Source organism: Belonocnema kinseyi, chromosome 7 (genome assembly GCF_010883055.1).
Source record: "Belonocnema kinseyi isolate 2016_QV_RU_SX_M_011 chromosome 7, B_treatae_v1, whole genome shotgun sequence".
Taxonomy (NCBI): Eukaryota; Metazoa; Arthropoda; class Insecta; order Hymenoptera; family Cynipidae; genus Belonocnema; species Belonocnema kinseyi.
The window spans coordinates 136,082,662-136,100,041 of NC_046663.1; the positions used below are offsets into that span (position 1 = coordinate 136,082,662).

The following is a 17,380-nucleotide window of genomic DNA, read 5'->3' on the forward strand; positions in this document are numbered from 1 at the left end:
GCGATCGAGTGGAGGAACAGATTTTGAAATATATGAAACTAAGTGGCCTAAAACGTCTGATGCTTATGAAAATCTCCAGCTTTTTTTACAAACAGCGCTGAATTTTGGACAAATATTCTTTAAGCTCCCAGACAGGTTGTAGGAGTATGGCTGGCATTGGGGGTGGGGCCGATGCGAGGTTACATCTGCAGTTTTTGACAAATCGGAATCGAATTTTTCATGCATATTCTTTGGGCTCCCGGATAGACGTAAAAATATTTTGGGATGATGGAGTATCGGGTGGGGGGAGGAGGGTGAAAATATGAGTTTTTAATCATATATTTTGGGCAATTTAAATTAAGAAAAAAATTAATTTTGTTTTCAAAAAAATTGTTTTAAACAAAGTATGTTTTTGAAAACATGATTTTTTCTTTTGAAAAATGTATATATTTTTTTGCATTTTAATGAAATTCAACGAAACCAGCGCGATTTATTAGCTAAAACATTGTTCATGCAGAAAAAAATATAAAAGTAATATAATTATACTAAGCATTTTTCCCATGCCACCGCAGTTACTATATTTCCAAATAGGAAATTTCGTGCTTTCAGAGTGGACATGTAAGAGTAAATATATTAAATAACAAGAAAATTCCATAAAACCATTTATTTATCATAAAAATTATGTCAATACTTGAAAAATACAAGGAAATCCTAAGTTCTCGGCAAAACGCCCGCATTCAATGCATACAGATGCCGCATATTTGTCGTAGTAGGGGTATACCTCGAAAAAGTGAAAGAGGAAAATGCCAGAAACTTGAAAATTGTGCTGGTGCAGATTCACTCTAGTGTACGCCGAGAGGGTTAAAAACAATGGAAATTATTTGTATTTCAGTTCATTATTCGGTTTTACCGTCTCAGTTTTTTCCAAGTTGAGTTTCGGCTTGAGTACGAGTTATATGATTTAAAATTCAGAAACGCCTTTTTTATTTTATGTTTTTAATAAAAAATTAGACTTTAAATGCGCAGCCTATTCATAAGTTATGTTATTCTTAAGTCATAAAAAAATATTCAGCATGTGTTTAAATGATTTTGAATAACTTTATACAACTTGTATTTCCGTTATGTATATAGTCCCTATATGTATATAGTCAGACGTTCGATAACACAGGCCGACAAAATCAGATCGACCCTCTGACCCAGAATATACATTTCCGAAGGTTTTTCGCAAGCTGAACCCGAATCTGAGGTCCGAATTTATTCCCTCAAAAACCATAAACGCTATTTTAAAGTATAGATCTTGCCCTTTCGAATGCCGTAGAGTTTGCTCAAATATCTTTTGTTTTTGCTGAGATATCACATTTTAAATTTTTTATGTTTGTCAGTTTACCTCCGTTTAGGCCAAAAATCGCTGTTTTTGCACCTTTATGTTAGGATATCTCGGAAACCAGAGCCAATCGAGAAATTCAGACCTCAGATTCAGATTCATTATGCCAAAAATCTTCGAAAAAATATATTCTGGTTTCTGGGTCAAAATCTTGTCCGCCTGTATAATTGAAGATCTCTAAACAAAAACATTCGCAACAGTTAAGGCCCTTTATCTGAATGTGTAATCGGTTATGAATTTGGAGGCCGCATGGTTGGATATTTTCGATAAAATGTTTTATATTACCTTTTTTGATTATTAAGCAAAATATAAACACTGTATTTAAAAACCGGCTCTGTATGTTTCGAGATATGGTTATGTGATGATACACCTACAAAATTAGACAAAAATATTTAACCGTGCGGCCTCAAAATTGAGAACCGGTAATCCGTCTTTCGGCAATAAATAACTTATGTGCATTAGCATTGCAGTTTTCTATCAAATTCACGTTAGAGAAGTTATTTTTTGGAATGTTTCCAACATAAATATAGTGAGTTAAGTCATGAACTAAATACCATATGTAGGAATATGAATCCCATTGTGTTTTTGGCTACAGGCAATGTGTATTCAAGATGCAATGAACATCTTTAACATTTAGCAGTCACTAAGGTATTCACAGCAGCTCAGAAGGCGGTTTTATTAAACACCTAACGCATTGTAAAAAACTTTCTCGACTAATAGGAAGCAAACGACTAAAAACCTGTGGAGTGTCAAATTGTAGCTCTAAGAAAGCATCCAGAGGTGACTGTCTCCCCCTCCAATTTTTGCGGCCGGTGTTTGTACATGGCAGCGGTAAGTCACTTCACTTAATCCGTGGCTACGATGTACAACCGGGTTTACACGAGTAAAAGTTTTTTAAAAAATCCTCCAAGATCTTAAGACGAGGATAGTTCAAGTGATTGAATTCTCGGCAACAGCTGATAGTAATATCACGGCAAAGGAGGAAGAGAAACGGGCGAAATATCAAAATATTCGTTTTAAGCTGAGCAGACTGTAACTTACAATCGGCTGGTCTGGACGTATGAAAGCTTCGTTTATTAGCTAACTAAAAAAAATCTCGGCTTGCCAACATCAGTCTCAGTTCATTGCGAACCAGATGCAAAAGACTGTTCTGGAATCACTTCATCTGGTCGGCCAACACCATAGTAAAACATTTTTCATTACAATGTATTGATATTCACTGCACTTTTTCATTAGCATTCCTAAATTAAATTTGAGATACCCAATATTTCACATGTCTGATGGCGCTGTAATGACGAACTCCGTAATTTATATTGTTATTAATATTGAAAATATTTTTATTGTGGGACACAAATAATGAAAAAATTAAAATATTTTAATAACAAAAATGTTTTATACACTAATAGTATTTTGTGAATTTTAGTGATATTTTATCGAAAAATCGGCTCCGTGTCCATTGTATTATTAATTCCAAAAAATAACTTTTTATAATTCTTACGATTTAAAAGGGGAAACAATTCTTTAAATAAATAAAACTTCTTTAAACAAGTTAAAGTTAAATTCAAAAAACTTGGAAAACCTTCACTTATGAATTAAAAATTATTCACATTGAAAAAATTCCAAAAAATACCGTTTTTAACGTGAATTTTATTTTAAAATGCAGTGTTAATTCACATAAGTTATTTATTACCTAAATATTTGGATTATTACTTCAAATATTACTCATTTTCATTAATATTTTTCTCACTTATAATTACATAAATTAATTAATTGTGATAATTAAAATAAAAGTAATTCATGATTTCATAATGCCAGTTTTTCTACCCGGCCGTAATCTTATAAAAATGCAAAGATTATTCATTACGGTTAATTCAGCTCGCTCCGGCTTGTCCGACGACTGGCTTTTGACAAAGATTCACAGGAAAAGATTCATTTGCACCTTTAAAATGACCCCTCTTTCATAAGGCTATAATTTTTTCCCCTTACATTTTCAACGTCAAAGCCAGAGGACTCGAATTTTCTCGCCGATGGTAGGCTAAGTATGCCAATTCTATAATAAATTGGGCTTCTCTAAGCACACACTTAATTCATATTCATCTTCACTCAGAAGTTATAATAAATGCTCTCTCATCTCCTTTATGCCTGGGATAGGCTCTAAGAAGGAAAAACGATCTTTATTTAATTCACTTCTGGATTTAATCATCATTGGTAACTTAGGAAAGTAGTAGTAATCAGCGTTGGCTGTGAACAACCTCTTCTACTTTAAGAACACTTTTGCGTAGTTAAATGGATGGCCAAATCAAAGAAAAATTAATTGGAGTCAGATATAACATGTGAACCAGCTTTTCTACCTCAATTATATGCCTTCATGTTGTTAGAATTTTAAATTAAAGGTGACCCGGTTCTTGTTGCGGTGGAGTCTTTTTGTTTAATTTCTCTTCGCTTTCAGGTTGCTACAATGGGCATTCTTGACTCGGTGACCATTTCTTACTGGATCCCTAAACTCCTGTCGATCTTTCTATTTCGTGTCTTTACCCGCCTCTTTTTGTTTTATTTGTCTTATTCTTCTTTTTTGAAATATTTTTTATTCTTCCTCGGATATAAATGATTTGTGCTTGTCTTTCTATTTGTTCGTCCTTTGGGTTTCTAGGTAGTAGCTGAGTCCTTTATCTGATCGGCTTTCTAACCCATAAATCCTCCTAAGGGACAGCTTGGGTTGAACCTAAATCTGTTTTACCTTTTTGATAAAGTCAAAAGAGTTTTGGAAGTGAGTGATAGAGTTTCCTGCAAAAGGATTTAGTTTTGTAGCGAGGAAAAATACTATGTTGCTAGTTGGTGAGTTTATTGCGCTGACGATCGGTCTGAGTGGAATGTTGTTATTGTGGATTCTAGGGGGTCTGTAAAATATTGTAGAGATGGGATTAGTAGGTATTAATTTGGATATTGTTTTTCTGTCAAGTTTAAATTCTTTGATAAAGTTCTTTGTTTTGCTAAGTGCTCGTTTTGTTTGGACTTTTTTACGTTTTTTATATGTATCGTCAGTTGGAAGGTCCATGATTTTGTTATGCAGTCTTCTTTATTCATTATTACTGATGTGTTGCCTTTGTCCGCAGGCAATATTATGTCTTTATTTCGATTTAGCTCTTTAATTGCTATTTTTTCTTTTTTTTTGTTTAGTTTGAGGAGGGAAGTTGAGTTTGGTGTAAGTACCGTATGCCATTCGCCTTTTCAGGTGAAAGGGTATAATTATACATAGTGGATTCAAAATTCCTGACCCTTCGGTATTTTAGAGAAAGATACTGCAAAATTGTGCTCTTAAGATAAGGTTGAAATCATTCCATAGCTGAGAAAGGTCAGAGATGTTTCTTACTGTGTTAGTGGTCTGTGACTCACTGGAAGTACTTTGTCAAATTTTATTGTTTGTTTTTTGAGTGTACATATCTTTAATCCGTTAGGATTAGTCAAATTATATGCGATCCAATGTAGACAAAATATCAAATCTAAGGGCGTTTGATAGGAAAAGGTGAAGTTTTAATAATTCTTTGTTTGTTAATAATTATAATAATCAATTGTAATTTTTTAATGTTTTCCCTGTATCGCTTTAAGTGTTAGTTTTATGGAGAAATCACTTCCCGTAGAGTTATTCAATAATAAACAAAACAAAAAACTTTCTACAAGACACCTAAACTTGACAGAAAAACAATATCTAAATAAATATCTACTAATCCCATCTTAAAGATTTTACGGATTCCCGAAAATCCACAAAAACAACGTTCCAGTCGGAGCGATCGTCAGCGCATTAAACTCACCAACTTACAACCGAGCACGCTGCCTCATCAAAGAACTGAATCCTTCCACAGGAAACTCTCACTCACGTCCAAAACTTTTTTGACATTATCGAAAAGATACTACAGATTCGTATTCAACCCCAAGATATCTTAGTGAGTTTAGACGTAGGATTCCTACCTGCGAAAGTACTTATCTCCGATACAATTGATATTATTACATCCTTTGCAAACTTAGACCCGATCTCATACCTTTGATTGAACACTGTGTCAATAATTCTTACTTATCTTTTAATAACCAATTCTAAGTACAAACCTCAGCAGCAGCAAAAGGATCTCCAATATCACCCGTAATAACCAACGTCTTCATAAAACATCTAGAAACTAAAGTCTTTAACCAATCGAAGCTTATACCGGAATCTCCGGACTTTCTAATTTTTCAATCGATTACACCATAATATTCAGTTCACCATGAATATTGAATAAAATGTAAAATTGCCTTTCTTAGACGTACTAGTTTGCAAGAGTTCTGGTAACACATCAGCACATGAACTTCAAAGAAAACCCACCCATTCAAACAGATACCTACATGCAAAAAATATTTCCATTTGATGTCATAAAATCTTTTAAAGTATACTCTTAAAATTAATTTTTTAAAATAAAAAGTCATTTTTAATTTTCCGGGGAATCTTAAAGAATATTTTCATTATTTTTTAAGCTTTCTATAATTCTTAAAGAGCTTCTATTTTTTTAAACCTGCAGAAATCTATGTAAGTGTCTGTTAAATTTAATACTATTATAGTACATGCTTGACGGTGTGACATTATTACTATTCTCTAACCGGGGATTGGCTTTGTGTTTATTTATACTCTCAATTTAATTACTGGTAATAGTTCTGTTGCATTTTAAACTTATCTCAATGATATTTATTTTGATCTAGAGATTCGTTCAATTTGCGTTTACTTTATCCTTTCCAGTAAATGGCGACCAACAAAATGCATTGATTCCCATACTGATAGAACATTAGAACTAATACTAAACATTTTACAATTAAACTTGAACATTATTTTTAAAGCAAGAAAATAAATAAAACTTATTTTTACAATAAAGTTTCTTACTAAAATTTGAAATTATGATGAAAAAACAAAAAAATCATGGATTGTGGAATGACATGAGGGAGAGATTATTGACCCTTTTAGCAATAAATTCAATATATTTTCAGGGAATTCCACAAGTATTAAAAATAAACAAATAGGATTCTCCTCCAATATTAAACAAAAAGAAACCAAAACTTCCTTCGCACAACGAGGTCTTTATCGTACGATAAATTTCAAAGTCGTTACGAATACTTTTCTGGTTCCATTCTTACAACAATTCAAAGTAAAATGCCCATACAAATTTCAATAGCTAGCGCAACCATGCACAACGAAGTTTCTTCATCGTAAGAAAAAGTGTTAAGTCGTTACAATAAATGTTGTACACACTATTTTTCATTGATTAAAAATCCCCACACTAAAATTCAAACATGCACAACGAGTTCTCCACATAAATATGAAGTGCAAAGTGGTAAAAATCATGCATATAAACATTTGAAAAAAAGTCCAATTCCCAACCACTTACGTCTAACTATCCAAATTCTAATAAATTTGGATAGTTTAGTGAACGGAAGTTTGTGATCGAGTAGTAGAATCCGTTGTGAGTAGCGTCCTTTTTGAATGACGCTTATTGAATTAAAATTCTGTCTTAAATGACAGGTGGATGAATGAACCAGGAGACACTCCCTTCTCGTAGACCCTCGAGTAAGAAGTCCTGGTAATTAAAGAGAGACTTGTACCGGTATCGTAATCAATATATAAAATTCATTGGTCCCACGCTATTTAATTGGTTAAATATAGACGCTAGTTGGTCATTGTTTATCAGGATTATTTAAATAAATAACAACGGCTCTCAGTGTGCAAAGAATCACAGTAAGAAGTTAATAGCAAGATGAACTGATTTGCAGAACCGTAATATCGAATACAAATTGGAAAATTTTTGATACATTCGACTTCACATATATCTCAGAAAAGCCGGTTGTTTATTAATTTGTACATAACATTATAAATATTTTCTGAAGTATTCTAGGCACACAAATGTCTTAGAAATTTAATAGGCTACAATTAAAAGAGAAAAAGGTCTCCAAATCGATGAAGATTTTAGTTTAAAAATTGATTTGTTCACCCAGGTAACTTTTTTTCACTCTGTGGTTCAGTTCCCATTGTTTCAAAGAAGTCGCTTCCGAGACCTTAGTTTCACTTAAATAACTTCTACTTGGGGTCATTCTACGTGAAAAAGTTATCGGCAACATTTTTTTTGTGCGTTAGAGCCAGTATAGGCGATCAAAATTCAATTTAGGAACTTTCAATTAGAAGAAAAGAACTTTTTAGAATATATAGTTTACAGATTTGGTCACATTCATATCGAAAAGCTATGAAAATGATGTTAAAAGTCTCTTGAAAAACAAATGATAGTTCATAAGAATACAACAGAATACCAGGTTTACACCTTGACGACGTCATCTCACACCCGAAAAAAATCATTGTTATCATTTGAAACACGAAATTTATTCAAGTTTGGGTGTGTTAAAAATGCTGCGATTTGCCTTACAATACTTTTGAGTCTTCATTTTTTCAGAAGAGATCTAAATTACATCCTGCTACGCTTTCTTCGATGCGCGTTATTCGTACATCTCTCACCGCACTGTTCCAATTGCCCAAACGATCCTATCATTTAGGACAGCTGTGAAGATCTTATACAATGTGTGCAGACTGGTGATTTGAAAAAAACTTCTTCCACTAGAAAGTCTTGATATTATCGGGTCCCGGAGCGGAATAGTCCTTTATGCCTCTTTATATTTTTTCACCTCCTCGGTACTGATAGGTGACCATTCTTCGTCACGTACTATGAGGACACTGCATAGCTCCTTAAAGCTATTTATATTCTTTGAATCTTCTTTCGGAGGATGATGGACATCGTTGATTGCTCTCCAAAATGCCTCAACATCTAATGGTTGGGCAGGTAGTCGACAATAACTGAAGGGTCTTGGAAGAATTATGATGGGTTAGAGAAAAATTTTTTTATATTTTCTAAATCATCTATTCCTCCAGTCTAGACTTCTTCTAGCGTCTGATTTTATGTAGTCAGTCACACACTGAATACAGAGCGAGTACTGCCATGCCCAGTCTATCTTTGTGCTAAATTGACGCATTCGTCTTTCAGTCTTATGATCAGCCATTGGTTTTGTTTTACGGCTTACATCCGTCAAAGTTCTCGCTGCATCATACACAATACAACTGATGGTCCAGAGGTCAGACACTTCCGAAAAATCTTCACGAAGCACGTCATCCAGTTTAGGCAGATCTTTGGGCTAGAGAAAAACCTGGATTTTGATGCTTCTCCTGGTCTTAAGGCATTGGCTCTTCTTCTAGTGGATACCAGATCCCGGTTGGTCTCTCTTTCTCTGTTTCGCAGTAGCTGATGCGAAAAGTGCGAGAGCTCTGGGTCCTTCTCGCACCACAGAGCATGCAGTCGAGCCACGTAACCTTCTCGTTTAGGGACCATACTGGGGTAGTAGCAATGCAGTAGTTCGCCCCTGATTCGATCTGTGTACTCACATATATGGAGATTTTGCCGGTCCATCGCATTTGATAGTTTCGAAACGCACTTACAACTATGTATCCTGTAATTTTAAAAGCGAGGCACTTATTTACATTTAAACAGTTCAGGTTTATTGAAAAAAAGTAATTACCATTTGATCATTCCAAATATTGTCCAATGCTAGCTACTACTTTTTCTCATCTATCTGACAGCATGCGGATACCACGTGGAAAAAATCACTTTTCTTTTGAACCTATCCACAAATAAATACATTTTTGGTATCTTCATAAGAAGTAAATCGTTTCTCAGGCAGACCATGAGTCATTGATAAGAAGAGGTGATGATCAGACGGCACGATGTTTTGAGAATACGAAAGGTGGGGTAGAACTTCCCAATTCAGCGTTTCCAAGTATGTTTTGATAGATTTTGCAATGTGAAGCTCGTATTGAGAACGTTTTTACTTTAATGCTTGGCTCAATCATGTTAGTTTATTTCGATAAAGGTCTTCCGTGATGGTTTTGTTAGACTGGAGCAGCTCATAATACACTATCCCCTGCTGATCCCAACAAACACAGAGCAGGAACTTCGATCCATGGATATTCGGTTTTGGCGTTGATGCTGATGCTTGGCCGGGCTTAACTGAGGATGCCCTACACTTATGGTTATCATAGCGAATCCACTTCACATCGTCAGCGAAAATCTGATGCAGAAACCCTTTTCGATTTTGCCTTTGGAGTAGCTCTTCACAAGTGAAAAATCACCTTTCCACGTTTGTTGACTTCACTTTCTACGGCATCCAATTTCCTTGTTTTTGAACCATTTCCAGTGCATGTAAGCATCTAGAAATGGTTGAACAATCAACTACCAATGATTCTGCAAGCTCACCTTGTATCTGACATGGGTTTCTACCAAGTAATCTCATAAATTCATCATCCTCGATATCACAGCACTCACAAGTTTTAATTGATGGAGTCCCTATAATCTCCACAAATTTCCAAAAGCAATCAATGACTTTCAGCAGTACTTTTCCTCGAATTGAAAAAGAAAAGTAAAACTTCCATACAATACAGTTAAGGTAACGTCATCTCTTAGAAATCCTTCAAAATTAATGCGCGAATGCTTTTAACACTGCTCACATAAATGAAAATATCTGATAAGCTACAATCCACGCATGATTTATTTTGTAATAAATAATTATCAATCACTTTTAAAATAAAGCAATGAGTATTGTCATTTTTAATTGTAATCAGCCTAAAGTTTACCGGGAAAACCTGGACTTTTTCTGAAGTTTGAATGATCACCATGCATGTTCTTTTTTTTCGGTTCTGAAGCAAAAAAGTAAATAACTTACCTCCTGCCACAATTGAATAGAATCAATTCCCTCGTTGCGCACTAATCTTGTGTAATCCGGAACTTCGTTATCACCTCTTTCAATTTTATCTCCCTCAATTTCATTTCCACTATATACATTGGTCGTATGTAATAGTTTCATTTGGAGTTCCATTTTTTCTTTAAGAAGTAAAGCCTGTTCTGTATCCTTTTTTCGCAGCTCATCTAATTTAATCAATAATTTTAAGGTTTTAAGAATTTTATATTCATCAATTCATAATATCCTATTTAAATAGATGTATAAACTTAAAAATGTAGGATAGCGCGACCAATGGTCAGCTAATTTATTATACGCTTTTCAATCCTTATGTTTAGGGTCATATATACAAGAAATAGTTCACAGCAGAAGCATATGGCATGTTTGATTTGATTTTTCTTCAGAGTGCCACTAGTATACAGGGTGTCTAAAAAGTCCCGGGTCGGTTGAATATTTCGTCAGGTAAAATATTTTTCAAAAAAATGAAGGTCATTCCATTGACCTCCATGGCTTTTTGAAGGTCAACTTTGTTTTTTAAATGGAAACTCCCTTTTTCACATCTGAAATCGATAGAGCGAAAAATTCTACGTTCAGGTACGTACCCATGTCATAGGTCAATTGTAACTTTCAAGGTCAGTTAGAGGTTATTTGAAATTAACAAAGTTATCCAAGAGGTTAGTATAATTCCTGAAGTAAATTTCAACGAAGAATTCAATGGTGACCTTCATTTTGACCTTGAAGTTGATCTTCACAGCATTTTGAAGGTCAAACTCGTTTTTTAAAATGGAAACCCCCTTTTTACATTTGAAATCCATAGAGCGGAAAATTCTACGTTCAAGTACGTACCCAAGTCACAGGTCAATTGTGACGTTCAAGGTCAGGTAGAGGTTATTTGAAAATAACAAAGTTTTCCAAGAGGTCAGTGTAATTCCTGAAGTAAATTTTAACGAGGAATTCAGTGGTGACCTTTATTTTGACCTTGAAGTTGACCTTCATGGCTTTTTGAAGGTCAACTTTGTTTTTTTTTTAATGGAAAGCCCCTTTTTTACATCTGCAATCTATAGAGCGTAATATTCTACGTTCAGGTACGTACCCATGTCATAGGTCAATTGTAACGGTCAAGCTCAGTTAGAGGTTATTTGAAATTAACAAAGTTTTCCAAGAGGTCAGTATAATTCCTGAAGTAAATTTTAACGAGAAATTCATTGGTGAGCTCTGTAATGATCTTGGTTACAGCGTTTTGAATGTTGTAAAATCATGCGAAAATTTTTCATTAAAAGTTCGAGGTGTTCTGGTGAGAGTTCTGTTCCTCCTTGAACACTTATACAGTCCTATACCGTTTTTCGATACCTAATTCAATACCTAAGGCGATACCATAAGTTCTACACCGTTTTCCATTCGAATATTACGAATCGAAACTGTATTTAGGTATTACGAGTACATACTTACTATCTTTCGCTAAAAGATTATTATGGCGCAAGCTAAACTTTCGAAACGAGAGAGGGTATCTGTATTAATGATGCGTGGTCGGGTTGAATTTTGTGAAATTATGATGGACAGAATTGATAGAGATCCTCTTTTCTTGTACGATACAGTATTTTCAGATGAATCTACTTTCACTTTAAAAGGTGAAATTAACAGGCAAAATTGTAGATATTGGTCCGACACAAATCCTGATTGGAGGTTGGAGAGTCACACACAATATCCACAAAAGATTCATGTTTGGGCGAGTATTTTGAATGATACATTGATAGGCCCTTTCTTCATCGATGATAATCTCAATGCCTGTGCTTGTGAAGAACTTCTCGGAAACCAAATTGTCTTAAGAATAAGGAACATTACAGGCGATAATTTTCAAAATATTTGGTTCCAGCAAGACGGAGCAGCGGCTTATTGCAGTAGGGAGATTCGAGCATATTTGGATACTCAGTTCCCTTAAAGGTGGATTGAAAGAAGAGGTGGAATGGAGTGGCCTACTAGATCTCCTGATCTGACACCTCTCGACTATTTTCTTTGGGGTTATTTAAAGAGCAAAGTATACTCAACGCAACCGCAAAGATTAGACGAATTGCAGAATAGGATTCTGCAACAGGATACTTTGATTGATAGGGAGATGATTCGTAATACTGTAACTCATTTTTACAATCGCATAGCTTTTTGTCAAGAAGCTCAAGGTTTTCAGTTCAAACATCTTCACTGAAGCGTGAGAGGCAAGGGGATTCACGCTAATCAAGCACCCCGAAACGTGAGAGGCAAGGGGACTCAAGCTAATCAAGCATCCTAAAGGGAACAGAATTTACTACGTCCACGTCGTTTTTCCTGGGTAATGTTAAACGTAAACGTAAACTACTTGGAAAAAAACCTTGAAAAAACCATGAAGATCATCACCAAGATCAATATAGAGCTCACCAATGAATTTCTCGTTGAAATTTACTTTAGGAATTTCACTGACCTCTTGGAAAACTTTGTTAATTCCAAATAACCTCTAACTGATCTTGAACGTTACAATTGAACTATGACTTGGGTACGTACCTGAACGTAGAATTTTCCGCTCTATCGATTGCAGATGTAAAAGAAGGGGGTTTCCATTAAGATAAAAACAATGTTGACCTTCAAAAAGCAATGAAGGTCAACTTCAAGGTCAAAATGAAGGTCACCATTGAATTCTTCGTTGAAATTTACTTCAGGATTAACCTTCACTTTTTTGAAAAATATTTTACCTAAGGAAATATTTAACCATCCCGGGACTTTATAGACACTCTGTGGATTGATCTCACTGTGATGTTCGATTTTTATTAAACAATAGGCCATGATCAAAACTTGTTAATTTTTCCGTGCATACATGAAAGTGTCGCTTTTTAACGCGTTTTGCACAAACTTAAGGTGCCATTTTATATAGCTATAACTTCATAAGTGCCATATAAAACCTTTCTAGAGTATTTGCGAAGTTAATCATGCATTTTCAGTAAAAATTTCGCGAAACAAAAAAATAAACGTTAAAAAAATACATGCCAATGACGTGAAAAATATTGTATGGGGCTTACGCGTGAATTGTTTTTAGCACGAATTAGTTTTTTTTATTGAACCGCCAGCTCGTTTTCGGTTCACGGACGGCCCTTCGTAAAAAAAATCGATTATCTTCACCAAAAACGTTTAATTTACCAGTATACCATTTAAGCTAATGTTATTAACACAAATTCATAGTGCATCTTTTTCTTGAGTTTCGACCTTCGATTGATGTATGAAAAAGTTTCCGGAAGGAAAGGTCATTTAAATAAAGTTAAAAAACCTCATATTTTAAAAAAATGGCAACGTTTCGGACCCAATGTGGTCCCTTATCAAGGCTGTTGACAGATAATTTATTTAATATACGATAAGTGAATAAGATCTTACACGATAATAAATTATCAAAGCGTAAAAAAGAGAGAATCTTTCCATGCGATAGAATAAAACAGAAGAAAGTTAGCAATAACAAGTGAAGTCAGTAAGACTGAGTAAAATAAAAGGACAATGACGAAAAAATACATTAAGTAAATATATAAAAATGAAGATGGAAAAAGATTATTTTTGAAACATCATTTCATTCGTTATCAAGAAGGCTTGAAAGACAATATAAAAAGTAAGATAAAAGGTTAATAATGGTATTTAATAATAATGTATTTTATCGTCACTGTTCTTTTGTTTTACTCAGCCTTACTGACTTCACTTGTTATTGTTAACTTTCTTCTGTTTTAATCTATCCCATGGAAAGATTCTCTCTTTTTTACGCTTTGATAATTTATTATCGTCTAAGATCTTATTTATTTATCGTATATTAAATAAATTATCTGTCAACAGGCTTGATAAGGGACCACATTGGGTCCGAAACGTTGCCATTTTTTTTAAATATGAGATTTTTCACTTTATTTAAATGACCTTTCCTTCCGGAGACTTTTTCATACACAAATTTATAGTGCCTAAAAAAATCCTAATTTAAAACAAAATTCTGACATACAGAGTGCAACACGCACGCTTGGGCAACCACGATGCACTATATGGGTGACTGTCAAATTGAAGGCAATTCTGACGCCACGGTTATCTACAAATAGTCAGGAATCTTTTATTGTTCTTAATTTTTACTGAATAAATACTTATAATCATTCTTCACAAAATGATAAGTTACTTTTCTCATATTTTTATTTACTAAATTCATTGCTTAAATGCAGGATAGTCCTGATAAAGATATTATACACTTAGATACGGCAAGTGGCGGCGGAGTGGGGATAGAATTATTAGTAGGTCATTATAAATGTAGACGGCGCTGTCGGCGAAAATCTTGACCCATCCCACTGTGACTCTCCACCCGCACAAGTATCCATCCCCTCTTAACAGTTGTTGTAAGTAAAATCAGCGAAAGAGGCTCCAAACGATTTGCACATATGAAATTTCATACTTTTTAAGTATGAAAATCTCCTTTAATTTTTAGCACTTGAAGTTGATTAGATTTGATTCGGAAACTTTTCAGTTGGAAAAATGCCAACTGTTAAGACTTTACATTTAAAATGAAATAATTGCAGAATTGTTCAATTGTTCACTTTTCGACACTATTCTATTTTTAATTTTAGGCCCTTCAAATTGTAAAGCTGACATTTTGTTATTTTATTTTGACCCACACTATATATAATTTGTAATGTTTTCATGTTGAAACGGATTGTATTTAAAGTTGTTAAATTGTGAATAGTTTTATTCATATGATTATAATTTTTGAAACATTATGTACTTTTTAATGATTGCAGTGCAGAACTAGATAAGCAACATTTTTCCGAAACTGTCTTTTTTGCATATAAGATTCTCAAACAATCTAATACATAGTTTGTTAAAAGGATTTGTTCGAAATTTCATTTTTAATATAGTAAAATAAGACTGTTGGTTACTCAAAAGCAAATAGTTGAATGTACTTGTATCTCGTCTTTATATATATTTTTTAATTCTCTTACCTTTCTTTAAGACCTTTTCTGACCATATTTGTTTTTCTAAATTTGGTTTAAAACAATACAATAATAAAACGCTTCTTTTCTCAAAGAAACATCTCTTGAATCAATCGAATTTGCACCAAAAGTCTTAAATCTCTATTTTCTACAAAAGTCACTTTCATAAGAGGTTTTTTTACTCATATGTTACAGTGCGAGCAAGACCTATATCTCCGGAGCAAGTGTTTTTTTGTTTTGTTTGTAAATTACAAAATTAATTGTAGTCTTTATTCAAAGACGATTTCCAAACCGCATAGAATTTGAACCTCCGAATTCTTGAATGATTTACTTGTAATTGTTTAACTTTCTCTAATCAAAATCATCTCTCAATTTAGCAACTCAACATTTTAGAAGCAAGATGTTACTTTTTATTTATACTGAAAATTGTACTTTTTATCGTTTTTTGCAACCGAGCCTTTTCCAGTTTTAGGCTCCTGTCACTTTGAAATTGTAAACTTCTACATTCTGTTTCTCGAAACTAGATGTTTTTTAGTTATACATTTTCTTGTTTTAATTTAAAAATACTTCATCTCAGGACCAAAGTTTGTTTTATCTTTAAATGGTAATTTCGATTTTACAGAATGTTACTTCGTTCTCCAGAAAATTCCGATTTTGTTGCTTATCTTGTTCTGTACTGCAGTCCGTCATTTATGAGTGACATTGAAAATGAAAATATTACGATACAAATACAACATAACTTTCTCATTTGGTTAAAAATAATTTCATTTTGAAGGCATAGTTCTATCATAGTCTATTGTTTGGTGCCAAACGCCAAAGAGGCCAGAATTGTTTAATTTCTCAGACTTCTAATTTGTCGCAATAAAGAACTACGTACAGAAGTTATTTCAAGTTAAAAAATAAACTTCATTAAACAAGATTTTTAAATTTACAGAAAATGCTCCTATTACTAGGCGAATTTCGAAAAAAAAACAAATATTAAACATTTTTTTCTTACCTAATTTTATTCTTCAAATGATTCTCTACGAATCTCTTTGGTACGTTCTTAATTAATAGAAAATTGCATTTTTTCGTTAACTTTTCAGTTGAAAATTCAACTCTTTTTCTGAAAGTTTGGCTTTTTTATTTTAAAGCTTACCTGCTTTAGCAGAAATTGAATCTTTTTTGAATAAAAATGCAACTGTTTGGTTAGAAATTAAGCTATTATACAATTTTCTTGAAAACTTTACACTTTGGTAGAAAATTTATTTTTTGTTTAAAATTTATATTTTGGCGTTGAAAAATGAACTGAAATCATTTCTGGATAAAGGTTCCACTTATAAAAAAAATTTGTGTTTTATTACAAATTCATCTGTTTTAGTACAAAATTGATCTTTTTTGGATAAAAAAGCAACTATATGGTAGAGAATTTAACTATTTTGTTAAAAATTCGTCCTTTATGGTTGAAAAATGTCGTCTTTTTGAATTGTAAATTCATTTTTTTTGGATTTAAATTTTAATTCCTTTGGTAGAAAATTATTTCATGTTAAAAAATTCATAGTTTGATCCTGAAAACTCGACCAAGATCTTTTTCAGCAGAAAATTCAACTAATTTTTTGAAAATTTATCTTTTTAATTTAAAACTTCATCTGTTATAAATGAATTTCATTTTTTGTATGAAAATGCAACTTTTTGGTTAAAAATCGTTTTTCTTTGCTTGATAATTCAACTAACTTAACCCCAGGGGGAGGGGGGTCAAATCGATCCGACGCTTTAAAAAAATCGAAAACATGTTCCTCGAAATATGAAAAATGCATGGTTCTTGTTTGAACCTTCTACTTGAAGATACAATTTCGCTATATGTGTTTTTTAAAATTATTGATGATATATTTAACAATAAACAAATAAATTCATAGGAAAAATAGTTTTTTTTTCAAAAATTCATTACTCAGAGACAAATTAATCAAATTGAACGGTTCAAAAAGGAAATTAAAGGGAAAGAGTGCGCCTTTCGAAGAAAAAATTTTTCAAGAAATTCTCACGGAATTAAAACCCTTAATTTTTAACATGAACTCATGCATTATTTTAGGTGTGAATGTAGGAGGTTTTAATAGAAATATACACATTTTTCTATGCAAAACCATTTATTTAGTAACAAAAAATTATCTTTTAAACTAAATATGAACACAGAGGATCTCGCTAGTACAGAAAAATGAAAAACATTAAAAATACCCCAAGTGTGGTCTGACCGAAATGCATACGTAAACCCTGGGGGGGGGGGGGG

The 17,380-nt window shown here is 33.2% G+C and overlaps 1 protein-coding gene across 3 annotated transcripts in view; it reads right to left on the minus strand.

Moving 5' to 3' along the window:
- LOC117177563 (rho guanine nucleotide exchange factor 2) overlaps window positions 1–17,380 on the minus strand; it is a 422,353-nt gene that overhangs the window by 35,023 nt on the left and 369,950 nt on the right. For all 3 annotated transcript variants that reach the window (XM_033368379.1, XM_033368377.1, XM_033368380.1), the window contains one exon: window positions 10,136–10,338. In XM_033368379.1, coding sequence (XP_033224270.1) covers window positions 10,136–10,338 — 203 coding nt within the window. The remainder of the gene's footprint in view (window positions 1–10,135; window positions 10,339–17,380) is intronic.